We start from the raw sequence: 15,249 nt of genomic DNA on the forward strand, positions 1-15,249 counted from the left end.
TTTCCTAAGTCCATACCTTGACTGAACCTGCAAACGGACTCTGGCCACCACTCCTTCATCACAAAGTGCTCCCTCTCCAGCACGATGTTTCCGCTCAGCCACCTGCCCTCGGTGAACAGGAGGCACCTCCCATGGAAGTCATCTTTGTTCTCGGACAGGGACACCATGGTGAGAAAGCTCAACAGGAAGACCAGAAAATGCAGGGTACATTGTTCAAAAAGGACTCATCGCCATGTTCAGCAACTGGGGAGAGGTGCGCATGGAGGCTGCGGAAATATGCGCAGGTGCCCCAGCCCCGGGGACATGCTACTGATAATGCTTACGGTACGGTAGCTGCAATACAAATCTCTCATCCATGGTCCTCCTGCCCTTCTCAGCACATCCCAATGGCTGGGCCCCAGCCAGTTACAGGGCGGAAGCAGCGGAGGTTGTGGTGACACTGGTGAGATGCAGGGGATCAGGAGCGAGAAGCAGGGGGGTTGTGATGAGATGCAGGGGACGGTGCTGGACATGGCGTAGGTTGTTATGAGATGCAGGGGGCGTTGGCGAAATGATATTGCTCCTGGGTGAAGCCTGGGTGAATCGCTAGTATTTCTCAATATAATACATTTGTCTATTTTTAGTTGAATATGTTAAACTGTTATGCGAAGAGCAAAGATTATTTATAATAAAAACTAATAATAAAAAGGTAGGGAGATTACAAAAAAAAGTAATTATTGTAACTTGTGGACATCTAATATCAAATTGCTCAGATTCGGACGTTAACACAAATATCGTCCTTAGTGTAATGAAGATTTACCAGAAAGATTATTACCAACAGAAAATTTGCTGACAAAAAGGAAATTCCATAGAGTGAGAGTGATCTGGACCTTTTGTTGACAGAAACATTAGTAAAGGTTAACGACCGGAGCAGATGTTTGATGTTATTCTGGTAATCTGTATTGTTTTTGCCTAGAATAACAAAAAAGTGCCAACACACTTTCTCTTCATATTATACTATTTTAGGAGTACAAACATCATTAATGTATGGATAAAGAGATATAGGTATTTATTTTAATTTCTGCTATATGTTATAGGGGCATAGATATCACAATCGCATCTCAGATAAGGATGGCATATGATAAATTTGTCCAAAATCACAATGCGATATTTGAATATAATGCAAGGATGTATCAAATAATGCACAAATCTCACAAAAAATACCCTGAGGGTGTTACTGTGCATGCTTCATCTGCTCCCCCCCCCCCCCTCTCTCCTTCACTATGGGCTCTAGTTACTACAATCCGCATTGGTAATGCAGATTGTAGTGTGATATTACCGACTGAATTCGCATTGCAAATTCAGGCAATATCACAGGGATTTACTACAAATCCCTTGCAGGGACAGAGCTTGCGAGAAAGCTCTGTCCCTGCGAATCCCCTCCGCACGCTAGTCACTGTATTTTCGAAAAAAAATACAGTGACAAGTGCCCCGAGCATGCGCCGACCGGCCGCCGCTGCTACCCCCGGGCGCTAAGCCCCGTCCCCTGCGATTGCGGACCCCCCGCGACTCCCCCTTCCCCCCCTCTCCCTTAATTACACTTACCTGCATGATCCGGGCTCCGGTGATGTCCTCAATGTCCTCCAGTCAGCTGACATCCCATACTGCACTGGGACCCTGTTACCTGATGACCGGGCCACAGTGCAGTATGGGAGACCAGCTGACTGGAGGGAGGACATCACCAGAGCCGCGAACTCCGGTCCCTGGAGTCAGGTAAGTTAATTTTTTTTTTAACTATTTTTTTTTTGCAGTGTATCAGCATGTGGTCTGTTTAGACCACACAGCCGATCACTGGGGCCGACTCCGGGCTCTGCTCTCCTCGTCAGAGCGGAGCAGGAGTCCGGTAACCGGGGAAGACCCTGGATAACGCCACCTCCAGGTGGCGTTATTATCACAGGGCTTCCCCCAGTATTTTTTCACAATTTATTTTTTTAGTAACTTTGGCCAGATCACATTTCCCATTACAATTATGGGAAATGTGATACTTAGGGGCTGGAGTAGAATTTTACGAATTCTACTCCAATTGCCCTTTAGTAACTTTAGGTGAAACTAAAATAATGTGAAAAGGATGTGAAAACACCCTTTTTCACTTTATTTTAGTAAAAATAATGATAATAAATAGAGCCCTAAGGGACCAGTGATTTGTGATCCGATGAGCTCCTCTGTGACTCAAGTCAGCTGCTCTGTAGAGATGCCGGCATGTGCAGACCTACAATAATGGGCTGCTGCCAAACTTACTTAACATCGGGCTATTGCCGCCAATGGTGCAACATTGACGGCCCGCCATTGATGACAAAAACAGTTGCCATTGGCCATAGACCATACTTGGCGACATTCAGCTCCCTCCTCCCGGAGGGAGCTGAATGCCTGCATACAGCAGGGGGCGTGGGAGGCGGGGCCAGGAGCGTGACCGCATGATTGTGTCATCATTGCGACGCCCCCTCTTCACAATGCCTAAATTGAAGGCATTGTGAAGCAGTTGGCGGGGCCATGATTCAGCTTGAATCACGTCATCGCCCCCATCGTTGTGGGGGTTTTATTGGTAGTCCGGGAGGCTTGCCTGTCTTTCCGGGAGTTCGGGAGGCTCCCGACCAAATCTGGAGGGTAGGCAAGCCTGCCATAGCCCATCAATGGTTGCAAACCATCACTAGTCTATAGCCGTCCCTGCTAAATGGTATATTCCATAGCAGATTATAATATGATTATGGGGCCCCAGTATAACGTCCAGCGTTATACCTGACATAAATGCTTTATTCTGGCTACTATTGTTTTATGCCGGGCAGACCTTGGTTATGATTCTGACTGTACTGTTGCATAATTTAGCCTATTGTGCCACCAGTTCCAAGTGAAATAACAACCAAAAGACTGGACTGGAAAGACCGAAAGTCACAAAGTCTCCTCTTTTTGCTAAAATACTAGCATGTGTTAATTAGCATACAATTCAGTTTTATAGCTTTATTTTGGAAGTGTATCCTAAAAACGTATTTCTCTGCCCGCTCCAAACTAAATATAAAAAGACTCGTAAATCTAATATTTGACGTTGTTACAGTTAAAGTGTACAGACTATGGAAAACAATATTGTTTTTGTTAAATCAGTGTAATGGAAAGGGCCATTCATGAGAAAGTGAGAGTGTGTTTAAAAGTCCCTCCCTGAATCCTGTTTAATCAGCTTGTCGCAAGGTTATATATAAAGATAAATAATAATCGAGCGCTATTATGAGTGTTCCTCCAAGGTCAGCAGAATTCATAGGTGAGTCACTCCACAGATTATAAGGTATAATAGAACAAACAGCGCATGTAAAGCCCTCAGCCTCAATATTATTCTATAGTTAATAGAAATAAAGTATATATATTTACTTATTATATAATAGGCTTATATAAAAGATAATCATATATGTTAAAAAACAGCACATATATAAATTAAGGTCACTACTGTTTTGTCGCTACAACCAGCAGCTTTTTCTAAGGTATGTCCATAATGTCATAAAATAATGTAAGAAAATAGGATTTATATACTTAGCAGCAGCCATATTCGAATGAGTATATAAAGAATATTTTATGACATTATGGACATACCTTTAATAAACCTGCGGTGAAACGCACCTGCTGCTGTCTCAGACGGCACCTGAGTTGACTATCTTCTCATCCCGTATAATGAACATATGCAAATGATTGTTCACTTTAAAACAAATGTTATTTAAAAGCATTATTAGATGTACTATCAGAGTAGGTATCATTAAGTTAGGCTTTTATACAGGAGTATTTGGCATTTTTAAGGATTTCTCAGCATTTTCCTGACCCCTAAAGCTTTCTGCCAGAGACAGCTGGCTTGGGGTGAGTAAAACAAAACAAAACAAAAAAAAAAAAAACAAGACATGGGAAGTCCAGTAAGGGGTTTTAAACCATGTCCAATGCAGAATACATCTGACACACCCCCATCATTTCGGTATGAATCTGTGAATCTCAGTCTTTGGTCGGAGCACACTGCATAAGTGCAAATAATATTGACACTTACCTTTAGATGGACAGAAGCCATATAACTTGTCTTTGTCATAGTCTGCAGTCGTAGAGCACCAAAGCTTTCCATCGGACCTTCCTGCAATCGTGCAATCCGCATACCACTTGGTGTTATACTTGAAGGGGAAGACGCAGGGCTGACCATTAGCATTTCCCTTTAGAGTGTATAATTCTGCAGAATATAATATTACAACAAGGTGTTGATTTGAATTATATTAAATAAAGGAATAGCCTAACAGGAAATTGGCATTTTCAATCATTAAAAACATAGGACCGATCTGAAATAGAAAGTAATTTGTATATAAAGTCTTATCATGTTCCTATCAATATCATTTGAAATAGGGGTGTGCACCGGCCACTTTTCGTGTTTTGTGTTTTGGTTTTGGATCTGGATCTTTCTTCGTGTTTTGGATCTGGATTGGTTTTGCCAAAACCACCCTTCCGTGTTTTGGGTTCTGGGTATTGTGTTTTGGATCTGTATTTTTTTGAAAAAAAGCATAAAAACAGCTAAAATCACAGAATTTGTAGGTTTTTCTGCTCCTATGCTATTATTAACCTCAATAACCTTAATTTCCACTCATTTCCAGTCTATTCTGAACACCTCACACCTCACAATAGTGTTTTTATGTCCAAAAGGTTGCACCGAGGTAGCTGGATGACTATGCTAAGCGACACGAGTGGGCGGCACAGACACGTGACCCATCTAGGAGTGACACTGCAGTGGCAGGCAGGATGGCAGTTAGAAAAACTAGGCCCCAAACTGTACATAATGCAAAGAAAAAAAGAGGTGCAAGATGGAATTGTCCTTGGGCCCTCCCACCCACCCTTATGTTGTATAAACAGGACATGCACACTTTAACAAATCAATCATTTCAGCGCCAGGGTCTGCCACACAACTGTGGCTGAAATGATTGGTTCGTTTGGGCCCCCACAAAACAAGCTGGCAATTAATGTGTCCCTGCACAAACTGGCTCTACGGAGGCAAGATGTCATCCTCATCCTCCTCATCCACCGATTCCTCACCCTCTTCAGTGTGTACATCCTCATCCTCACAAAGTATTAACTCGTCCCCACTTGAATCCACCACCACAGGTCCCTCTGTACCTTCTGGAGGCTGGTCTCCCTGGAAGAGCTGATAATTCATTTTGATGAACATCATCTTCTCCACATTCTGTGGAAGCAACCTCCTACGCCTTTCGCTGACAAGGTTCCCGGCTGCACTAAACACTCTTTCGGAGTACACACTGGAGGGGGGGCAACTCAGGTAAAATAGAGCCAGTTTGTACAGGGGCCTCCAAATTGCCTCTTTTTCCTGCCAGTACAGGTATGGACTGTCTGACATGCCTACTTGGATGCTGTCACCGATGTAATCCTCCACCATTCTGTCAATGGTGACAGTATCATATGCAGTGACAGTAGACATGTCAGAAATTGTTGCCAGGTCCTTCAGTCCGGACCAGATGTCCAAACTTGGTCCTGCCTGCCCTGCATCACCGCCAGCGGGTTGCTTAGGATACCTAAGTTTTTTCCTGGCAGCCCCAGTTGCGGGAGAAAATGAAGAAGGAGCCGTTGACGTGTCACGTTCCGCTTCAGCTGACAGTGTGTTCACCAGCAGGTCTTTGCACCTCTGCAGGCTTGTGTCGGCCGGAAAGAGAGACACCACATAGGCTTTAAACCTAGGATCGAGCACGGTGGCCAAAATGTAGTGGTCTGATTTCAACAGATTGACCACCCTGGAATCCTGGCAAAGCGAATGAAGGGCTTCATCCACAAGTCCCACATGCCGAGCGGAATCGCTCCGTCTTAGCTCCTCCTTCACTTTCTCCAGCTGCTTCTGCAAAAGCCTGATGAGGGGAATGACCTGACTCAAGCTGGCAGTGTCTGAACTGACTTCACGTGTGGCAAGTTCGAAGGGCTGAAGAACCTTGCACAACACGGAAATCATTCTCCACTGCGCTTGAGTCAGGTGCATACCCCCTCCTTTGCCTATGTCATAGGTGGATGTATAGGCTTGTATGGCCTTTTGCTGCTCCTCCATCCTCTGAAGCATATAGAGGGTTGAGTTCCACCGCGTCACAACCTCTTGCTTCAGGTGATGGCGGGGCAGGTTCAAGAGTGTTTGCTGGCGCTCCAGTCTTCGGCACGCAGTCGCTGAATGGCGAAAGTGGCCAGAAATTTTTCGGGCCACCCAAAGCGTCTCCTGCACGCCCCTGTCGCTTTTCAGAAAATTCTGCACCACCAAGTTTATTGTGTGAGCAAAACATGGGACGTGCTGGAATTTGCCCAGATGTAATGCCCGCACAATATTGGTGGCGTTGTCAGATATCACAAATCCCCAGGAGAGTCTAAGTGGGGTAAGCCACTGGGCGATGATTTCCCTCAGTTTCTCTAAGAGGTTGTCGGCGGTGTGCCTCTTACTGAAACCGGTGATACACAGCGTAGCCTGCCTTGTAACGAGCTGGCGTTTCTGAGATGCTGCTACTGGTGACGCTGCTGCTGTTGCTGCGTAAGGTGATACATCTACCCAGTGGGCTGTCACAGTCATATAGTCCTTAGTCTGCCCTGTTCCACTTGTCCACATGTCCGTGGTTAAGTGGACATTGTGTACAACGGCATTTTTCAGGACACTGAGGACACTTTTTCTGACGTTTCTGTACAGTCTCGGTATCGCCTGCCTAGTGAAGTGGAATCTAGACGGGATTTGGAACCGGGGACACACTACCTCCATCAATTGTCTAAATCCCACTGCACTAATGGCGGATACCGGACGCACGTCTAACACCAACATAGCAGTCAAGGCCTCAGTTATACGTTTTGCTTCAGGATGACTGCTGTCGTACTTCATCCTCCTCGCTAAGGACTGTTGGAGGGTCAATTGTTTAGTAAAAGTAGTGGTGTTCCTACTTCCTCTCTGGGATGATGAACGACTCCCAGCAGCAGCAGCAACAGCAGCAGCGGCAGCAGTAGGCGTAGCAATGCAGGATCCTCCGGAGGAATCCCGGATAGGAGAGTCAGTCATGCCAGTGATATGGCCTGCAGGACTACTTCCGATCCTGACTAAGGAGGAAATTGACGAGGAGGGAGTTGACGGTGTGGTTTGCAGGCGCTTGGATACAACAGGACAACGGGATTTAGGTGTCCCTGGACTGCTTACGGTCTGAGCCAAAGTTTCTGAACTTGACAGTAACTTTTTATGAACGCGCTGCAGGTGCCGTATAAGGGAGGATGTTCCTAGGTGGTTGACGTCCCTACCCCTACTTATTTCACCTTTACATATGGTACATATGGCAAGACAGTTGTTGTCCGGATTTGGATAGAAATATTGCCAGACCAAAGAGGTGGAATGTTTGGTCTTCTGCCCAGGCATGACCGTGATGGGCTTTTTCATCCCACGGACAACAACTGTCTCCCCCGGAGCCTGATTTAAACAAACCACATCACCATCAGAATCCTCCTCGCCAACTTCCTCCTCAGCGCCAGCTACACCAGTATCCTCATCCTGTTGTACTTCAACAGTGACATCTTCAATTTGCATATCAGCAAGTGGACTGTGGGTGCTCCTTTCAGCACTTGCAGGGGGCGTGCAAATGGTGGAAAGAGCCACCTCTTCCCGTCCAGTGCTGGGAAGGTCAGGCATCGCAACCACCACCACACTTGGACTCTCTTTGGGGATTTGTGATATCTTCTTAGAAAGCACAGTTCTTCGCTGTGCTTTTGCCAGCTTAACTCTTTTGATTTTTTTAGTGGGAGGAGTGCTTCCATCGTCATGTGAAGCTGAACCACTAGTCATGAACATACTAGGGATCGACCTTAGCCGTTCCTTGCCACTCCGTGTCGTAAATGGCATATTGGCAAGTTTACGTTTCTCTTCAGCTGATTTAAATGTCTTTTTCAAGGTCATTTTCCTGAACTTTGCCATTTGGGATTGTATGTGCCCTCTACTATGACATTGGGCATCGGCCTTGGCAGACGACGTTGATGGCATGTTATCGTCTATGTCATGACTAGTGGCAGCAGCTTCAGCACTAGGAGGAAGTGGTTCTTGATCTTTCTCTATTTTATTTTTATCGGAGAAAGTTTGGTCCTCCATTTATGTTATATCGATTTGATATATACGTGCGGCTAAACACAGAAAATAAATTTTTTTTTGGTTCGGACTGGAGTGTACTTTGTGGGTTACAGCACCCTTTAACGGTCAAGCCAGCCGGCCCTTTACTTATGACACAGGCGCACTCTTGGCACTACTTTGTTGATGCACGTGCGGCTACTGCGCACACAATTCACAAACACAGAAAATAATTTTTTTTTGGTTTGGACTGGAGTGTACTTTCGGGGGTTACAGCACCCTTAACGGTCAAGCCAGCCGGCCCTTTACTTATGACACAGGCGCACGCTTGGCACTACTTTGTTGATGCACGTGCGGCTACTGCGCACACAATTCACAAACACAGAAAATAATTTTTTTTTTGGTTTGGACTGGAGTGTACTTTCGGGGGTTACAGCACCCTTAACGGTCAAGCCAGCTGGCCCTTTACTTATGACACAGGCGCACGCTTGGCACTACTTTGTTGATGCACGTGCGGCTACTGCGCACACAATTCACAAACACAGAAAATAATATTTTTTTTGGTTTGGACTGGAGTGTACTTTCGGGGGTTACAGCACCCTTAACGGTCAAGCCAGCCGGCCCTTTACTTATGACACAGGCGAACGCTTGACACTACTTTGTTGATGCACGTGCGGCTACTGCGCACACAATTCACAAACACAGAAAATAATTTTTTTTTGGTTTGGACTGGAGTGTACTTTCAGGGGTTACAGCACCCTTTAACGGTCAAGCCAGCCGGCCCTTTACTTATGACACAGGCGCACGCTTGGCACTACTTTGTTGATGCACGTGCGGCTACTGCGCACACAATTCACAAACACAGAAAATAATTTTTTTTTGGTTTGGACTGGAGTGTACTTTCGGGGGTTACAGCACCCTTTAACGGTCAAGCCAGCCGGCCCTTTACTTATGACACAGGGGCACTCTTGGCACTACTTTGTTGATGCACGTGCGGCTACTGCGCACACAATTCACAAACACAGAAAATAATTTTTTTTTAGGTTTGGACTGGAGTGTACTTTCGGGGGTTACAGCACCCTTAACGGTCAAGCCAGCCGGCCCTTTACTTATGACACAGGCGCACGCTTGGCACTACTTTGTTGATGCACGTGCGGCTACTGCGCACACAATTAACAAACACAGAAAATAATTTTTTTTTGGTTTGGACTGGAGTGTACTTTCGGGGGTTACAGCACCCTTTAACGGTCAAGCCAGCCGGCCCTTTACTTATGACACAGGCGCACGCTTGGCACTACTTTGTTGATGCACGTGCGGCTACTGCGCACACAATTCACAAACACAGAAAATAATTTTTTTTTAGGTTTGGACTGGAGTGTACTTTCGGGGGTTACAGCACCCTTAACGGTCAAGCCAGCCGGCCCTTTACTTATGACACAGGCGCACGCTTGGCACTACTTTGTTGATGCACGTGCGGCTACTGCGCACACAATTCACAAACACAGAAAATAATTTTTTTTTTGGTTTGGACTGGAGTGTACTTTCGGGGGTTACAGCACCCTTAACGGTCAAGCCAGCCGGCCCTTTACTTATGACACAGGCGCACGCTTGGCACTACTTTGTTGATGCACGTGCGGCTACTGCGCACACAATTCACAAACAGAAAATATATTATTTTTTTAGCACTTGGGGGGAGCACCCCTGATGGACAGAGCACCCCCTGGACAACACTACAGCACCCCTTTAGGACTGGGACACTGCACAGGACTTTGGAACTGACTGCACAACACAGTCCAGCCAGCCCCTATGGACTTTGAAGTAGTGGACACAGCCCCTATTAACAACAGCAGCACAGCACAACACAGCCAGCCCCTATGGACTTTGAAGTAGTGGACAACAGCAGCACTACACTACACTACACTACACTACACAGCACTAACTCCCACCCTCCCTCTTCACTGTCCACAGCCGAGTGAGAAAATGGCGCCGACGCGGGTACCTTATATAGGATCCAAAACCCGCGAGACTCGGACGGCGGGATGATGACGTTTTGCCTCGATGTCAGATCCGAGTCAGGCGGGAAAAGTCGAGCCTGACTCGGATCGGACTCGGATCGGGGGGGCTCGGGGGGGTTCGGATTTCAGAAATCCGAACCCGCTCACCCCTAATTTGAAATATTCCATCTATCCAATAATAGTTGATTCCCTACAGTATACAGTATATTGGAATACAGATACATGCTGAGTTACATAAGCTTTGGTCTCACAATGATGATCCCTACACAATAAGACTCATCTTGGGTTTGTTGATAGAAAGCAACGTTTGCAGCATACACCAGGCGATTTCAATGAATGTAAATAAAATGTGTTAGATTATAGTCGTGTATCCTTTTTTTGAGCAATGTCTTCATCCATTTTTGTGAAAGAGAGACCTGGCAGTAGAGTTATACAGTTTGAGTCTCCAATATCCAAATATTCCGAAATACGGAATATTACGAAATACAGAATTATTTCGGCATGACTGAGATAATGAAAACTTTTATGGTTCAATGTACACAAACTTTGTCTAAGGCACAAATTATTAAAAGTATTGTATAAAATTACCTTCAGGCTGTGTTTATAAGGTGACATAAATCACATAAAAAAGGAGCAGCACTTGAAGCCTTCAATCAACGGGAATTATTATTTTTTTTTTTAAATCATGAAATATATATATATATATATATATATATAAAAAAAAAACATTTTTATATATTTCATGACTTAAAAAAAAAAAAATTCTCATTGATTGAAGGCTGCAACCACTGCTCCTTTTTTATGTGATTTATGTTGCCTCATTATACTAGGACACTACCTGTTTTTTTGTGCAGCAGCTGAAGCATTCATAGATAGGAATCTAGAATTCACTCATAGTAGCGCTACCATTTGTTGTTTTTTTATTCTCTGTGTTTATAAGGTGTATATGAAACATAAATTAATTTCATATCTGTACATAAACTTTGCTTGAGCCACAAAATTATTGAAAATATTGCATAAAATTACCTGCCGGCTCTGTGTATACGGTGTATATAACACATAAATGCATTCTGTGTGTATATTTGGGTCCCATTCCCAAGATATTTCATTATGATATGCAAATATTCCAAAATACGGAATATTCCGTTATCCAAAATACCCCTGGTCCCAAGCATTTTGAATATGGGAGACTCAACCTGTATGTCCCAGGCCAGCCAAGAGGTTCCACCAATGATAAGGATGACCACGGTCTCAATAATAGTTTCCAAGATAAATGAAAGGAGGGATTACAAATGCCCATCAATGGAAGAAAAATTGTATCTCAAAAATATTTATAAAGAAATCAAATCGAACAGATGGGTGACCCTACCCGCAATATACACATCTAGGCACTGCCTTCCCAACAACAAGAAACAAGACGTTGGCTGACATGCCTCAGTAAGGCACAACCTGGAGAGGAAGCAAAAACAAAAAAGTGTTTTTTGACCTCCATGAAAAATCTATTTGACATGTTTAAGTAGAAATTATTCCACCACTCAAGTACTGGTCAGACTGTTACTATCTCACTATCTGCATTATATCCAGCCATCAGGTCAGATAAGGCTTGTATTAGAATTTTTAGTTTTACATATAGTTTAACTTTATACTAAACCCAAAATTGAATAAATTACCTAATGCCATTTGTTTGTATCATTTGCTTGTATCAGTGGGCAGACTGGGATATGCAATGCAGATTAAACCCAGGAGTGGAATTCCTGCCAGCAGTAACTGCCAGGAAAAAATAATGTATTTGTAATTATCATTTTCTTGGAATCAGGAATTAGCACCAGGCCCATAATCTCTAACTGCCCAGAGCCAGGACATGGCACTATAGTTACCAACATACTGAGAACAGGGTTGTCTTAAGAGCAGTGTGGGCCCTGGGCAAAGCAGTGCACTGGGGCCCCCACCCGCCTATTCATGGGAAAAAAATGTAAATGGTCAATAAAATTAAACCCTCCTGCATGCCCATCAGACCTCCTACACATGCAGAGAGACCCTGTCTGACTGGTCTGAAGCCGGCGGATAAAGTGAAACTGGGACTGAGGTGAGTACTTGTCACCAGGGGGTGGGGGGTGGGGGAGGTGAGATCAGAATACAGTGCACTGGCAGCCGGCTTATAAAAATATCACAAATTTAGCAACTGGCTGCGGCTGAGTGGGGGCCGGATGGCCGGCCCCTACAAGCTTCGGGCCCTTGGGCAACTGCCCATCAAGCCCAATGGAAAAGATGGCCCTGACTGAGAAAAAAAGAAACTAGACCAGTGGGGCGAGATGCATCCAGCATCGCATTTTGAATGCGATTCATCCCACCACAGATCGCATGTATAGCTGCATTGATTAACACCATATACATATAAAAATACGATCAAAACTGCAAAGGACAGCTCTTCCGATAAGAGCTGTCCTTTGCAATGTGAGGACCCAGGAGTCCTTCCGCGCAAGTGCGAGCCGCGGAGGACACTGGGAAGGATCCTATTGGATCGCTCTCATGGTGGTCTCTGTTAAGAATCCCATAGGCTTCTATTATGCAATGCCATCTACAGACAGCGTTGCCTAACGGGTACAAGTTTGATGCATGTGGAGATTGCTGTCAAACCTCAGAAAACTGTATTTTCTGAGGTTTGACCACATTTATGAAGATAGTAAATCCTGCCCAGTGTCTTTAATCAACAACTTCCGGATCATACATGCAATGTAGCCAAAAAATAACACAGATCCTGTAATCACCAATCAGCTGAAGTCAGAAACTAGCACAGTGCTTCCCAATCGCCTTGAGTCAGGAACTAACACAGTGCTTGTAATCACTAACCGCCTTGAGTCAGGAACTAGAACAGTGCCTATAATCACCAATCACCTGGATTCAGGAACTCACAGTATCTATAAACATCAAGCACCTAGAGTAAGGAACTCGCACAATGCTTATAACATCAAACACTTGGGGCTCTATTTACTACAATCCGCATTTGTAATGCAGATTGTAGTGTGATATTAGCAACTGAATTCGCATTGCGAATTCAGGCAATATCACAGGGATTCACTACAAATCCCTTGCAGGGATAGAGCTTGCAATAAAGCTCTGTCCCTGCGAATCCCCTCCGCACACTAATCATGGTATTTTCGCAAAAAATACTGTGACAAGTGCTGATGCATGCGCCGACCGCCGTTATGCCCCGCCCCTGTCGCTAAGCCCCACTAGAATCACATAAAATGGGCCTTTTTTTGTTCCTACAGTATTAATAACCTCAATAACATTTATTTCCACTCATTTCCAGTCAATTTTGACCACCTCATAGCTCACAATATTGATTTTTTTATAGTTAAAGGGCCAAAAGGTTGCATCCAGCTTGCTGGCTCAAAACTGATTGATATAATTAATAATAGAGTTGAGGACTGTGCAAAGATAATGGTTGGGATACCCTTGAGGATTGAAGAATTGATAGTTGATACTAGTTGGTGCAGCTCCTGGCTGTAAAATTGATAATAAATTAAAAAACAATTCATTGGTGCAGCCACGGGCTGAATAATTAAGAATAAAAAGAAATTCATTGGTGCAGCTCCTGGCTGTAAACTTGATAATAAATTATTTAAAAAATAATTAATTGGTGCAGCCCCAGGCTGAATAATTAATAATAATTTAATTAAAAAAGTAAAAAAACATTCATTGGGTGCAGCCGCTGGTTGTAAAATTGATAATAAATTAATTTAAAAACAAATCATTGGTTCCTAAACGAACCATAACATTAATTTAAAATGTCAGGCAGCAATAACCCAACCTGCACATAATGGAAAGGGAAAATGTGCAAGATGGAATAGTCCTTGGGCTTTCCTACCCACCTTTATGTTGTATACAAAACAGGACATTCACAGTTTAACAAACCAATCATTTCAGCGACAAGAACTGCCAATTGTGGCTGAAATGATTGGTTTGTTTGGACCCCCATAAAACAAGCTGTCAATGTGATATGGACATGGAAATGAAAATGATCCCATACACAAACTGGCTTTACATTACTAGTTGTCATCGTCCTCATCCTCGTCATCCCCATCAGTGTGTACATCCTCTTCTTCACACAATATTAATTTGTCCCCGCTGGAATCCACCATAGGCGCCTCTAATTTTTTTATGTAATTGTTGGTAAAGGTCTTCCTCATGGAATTTGTAATTCATTTTAATGAACATCATCTTTTCCACATTTTGAGAGAAGTAATCTCCTATGCCGATCACTGACAAGGTTGGCAGCTGCACTGAAAACTATTTCGGAGTACACACTGGAGGGTGGGCAACTTAAGTAATGCAAAGCCAGTTTGTATATGGGCCTCCAAATTGCCTCTTTTTCCTGCCAGTCCTGAAATGGACTGTCTGACATGCCTATTAGGATGTTATCTCTGAAATAGTCCTCCACCATTCTGTGAATGGAGACCGTATCACAAATAGTCACGGTAGAAGACATGTCACTATACGGCAGTTTTCTCAGACCCGACCAGATGTCATTTTTTGGTGACTGATCTGCATGACCAGCAGGCATTCTGTAAGGAAAATTGAGTCTTTTCCAGGCAGCTGCAGAAACTGAAGGAGGAGATGATGGCGTTTCACGTGCAGCTGCAGCTGACAATTTTTTTACCAACATCTCTTGCACAGTTTTAGATTTCGGTCTGTTGGAAAAAAAACTCACAAGGTAGGACTTAAACCTAGGATCCAGAATGGCTGCCAAAATATATGTTTCAGATTTCAATAGATTGACGACTCTTGGATCCTGGTGAAGTGAATCAAGAACTTGATCCACCAGTCCGACATACTTTGCGCAATCGCTCCATTTCACCTCCTCCTTCAGTTTCTCCAGCAGTTTTTGCAAAAGTCAGTTGAGGGGAATGACCTGACTCAAGCTGGCAGTGTCTGAACTAACTTCACATGTGGCAAGTTCAAAGGGTTTGAGAACCTTGCACAACACGGAAATTATTTTCCACTGCGCTTGAGTAAGGTGCATTCACCCTCCACGGCCTATGTCACAATCCATTTTATAGCTTTGGATGGCCTTTTGCTCTTCCTCCATCCGCTGAAGCATATAGAGGG

General features: G+C 44.2%; 1 protein-coding gene across 1 annotated transcript in view; it reads right to left on the reverse strand.

Moving 5' to 3' along the window:
• The window catches only part of LOC148517458 (macrophage mannose receptor 1-like), a 211,528-nt gene that overhangs the window by 169,564 nt on the left and 26,715 nt on the right, over nt 1-15,249 (reverse strand). The window contains exon 3 of the mRNA XM_088478604.1: nt 4,055-4,228. Coding sequence (XP_088334730.1) covers nt 4,055-4,228 — 174 coding nt within the window. The remainder of the gene's footprint in view (nt 1-4,054; nt 4,229-15,249) is intronic.

The sequence above is a fragment of the Taudactylus pleione genome, unplaced genomic scaffold (assembly GCF_031769625.1).
Source record: "Taudactylus pleione unplaced genomic scaffold, aTauple2 ptg000216l, whole genome shotgun sequence".
Taxonomy (NCBI): Eukaryota; Metazoa; Chordata; class Amphibia; order Anura; family Myobatrachidae; genus Taudactylus; species Taudactylus pleione.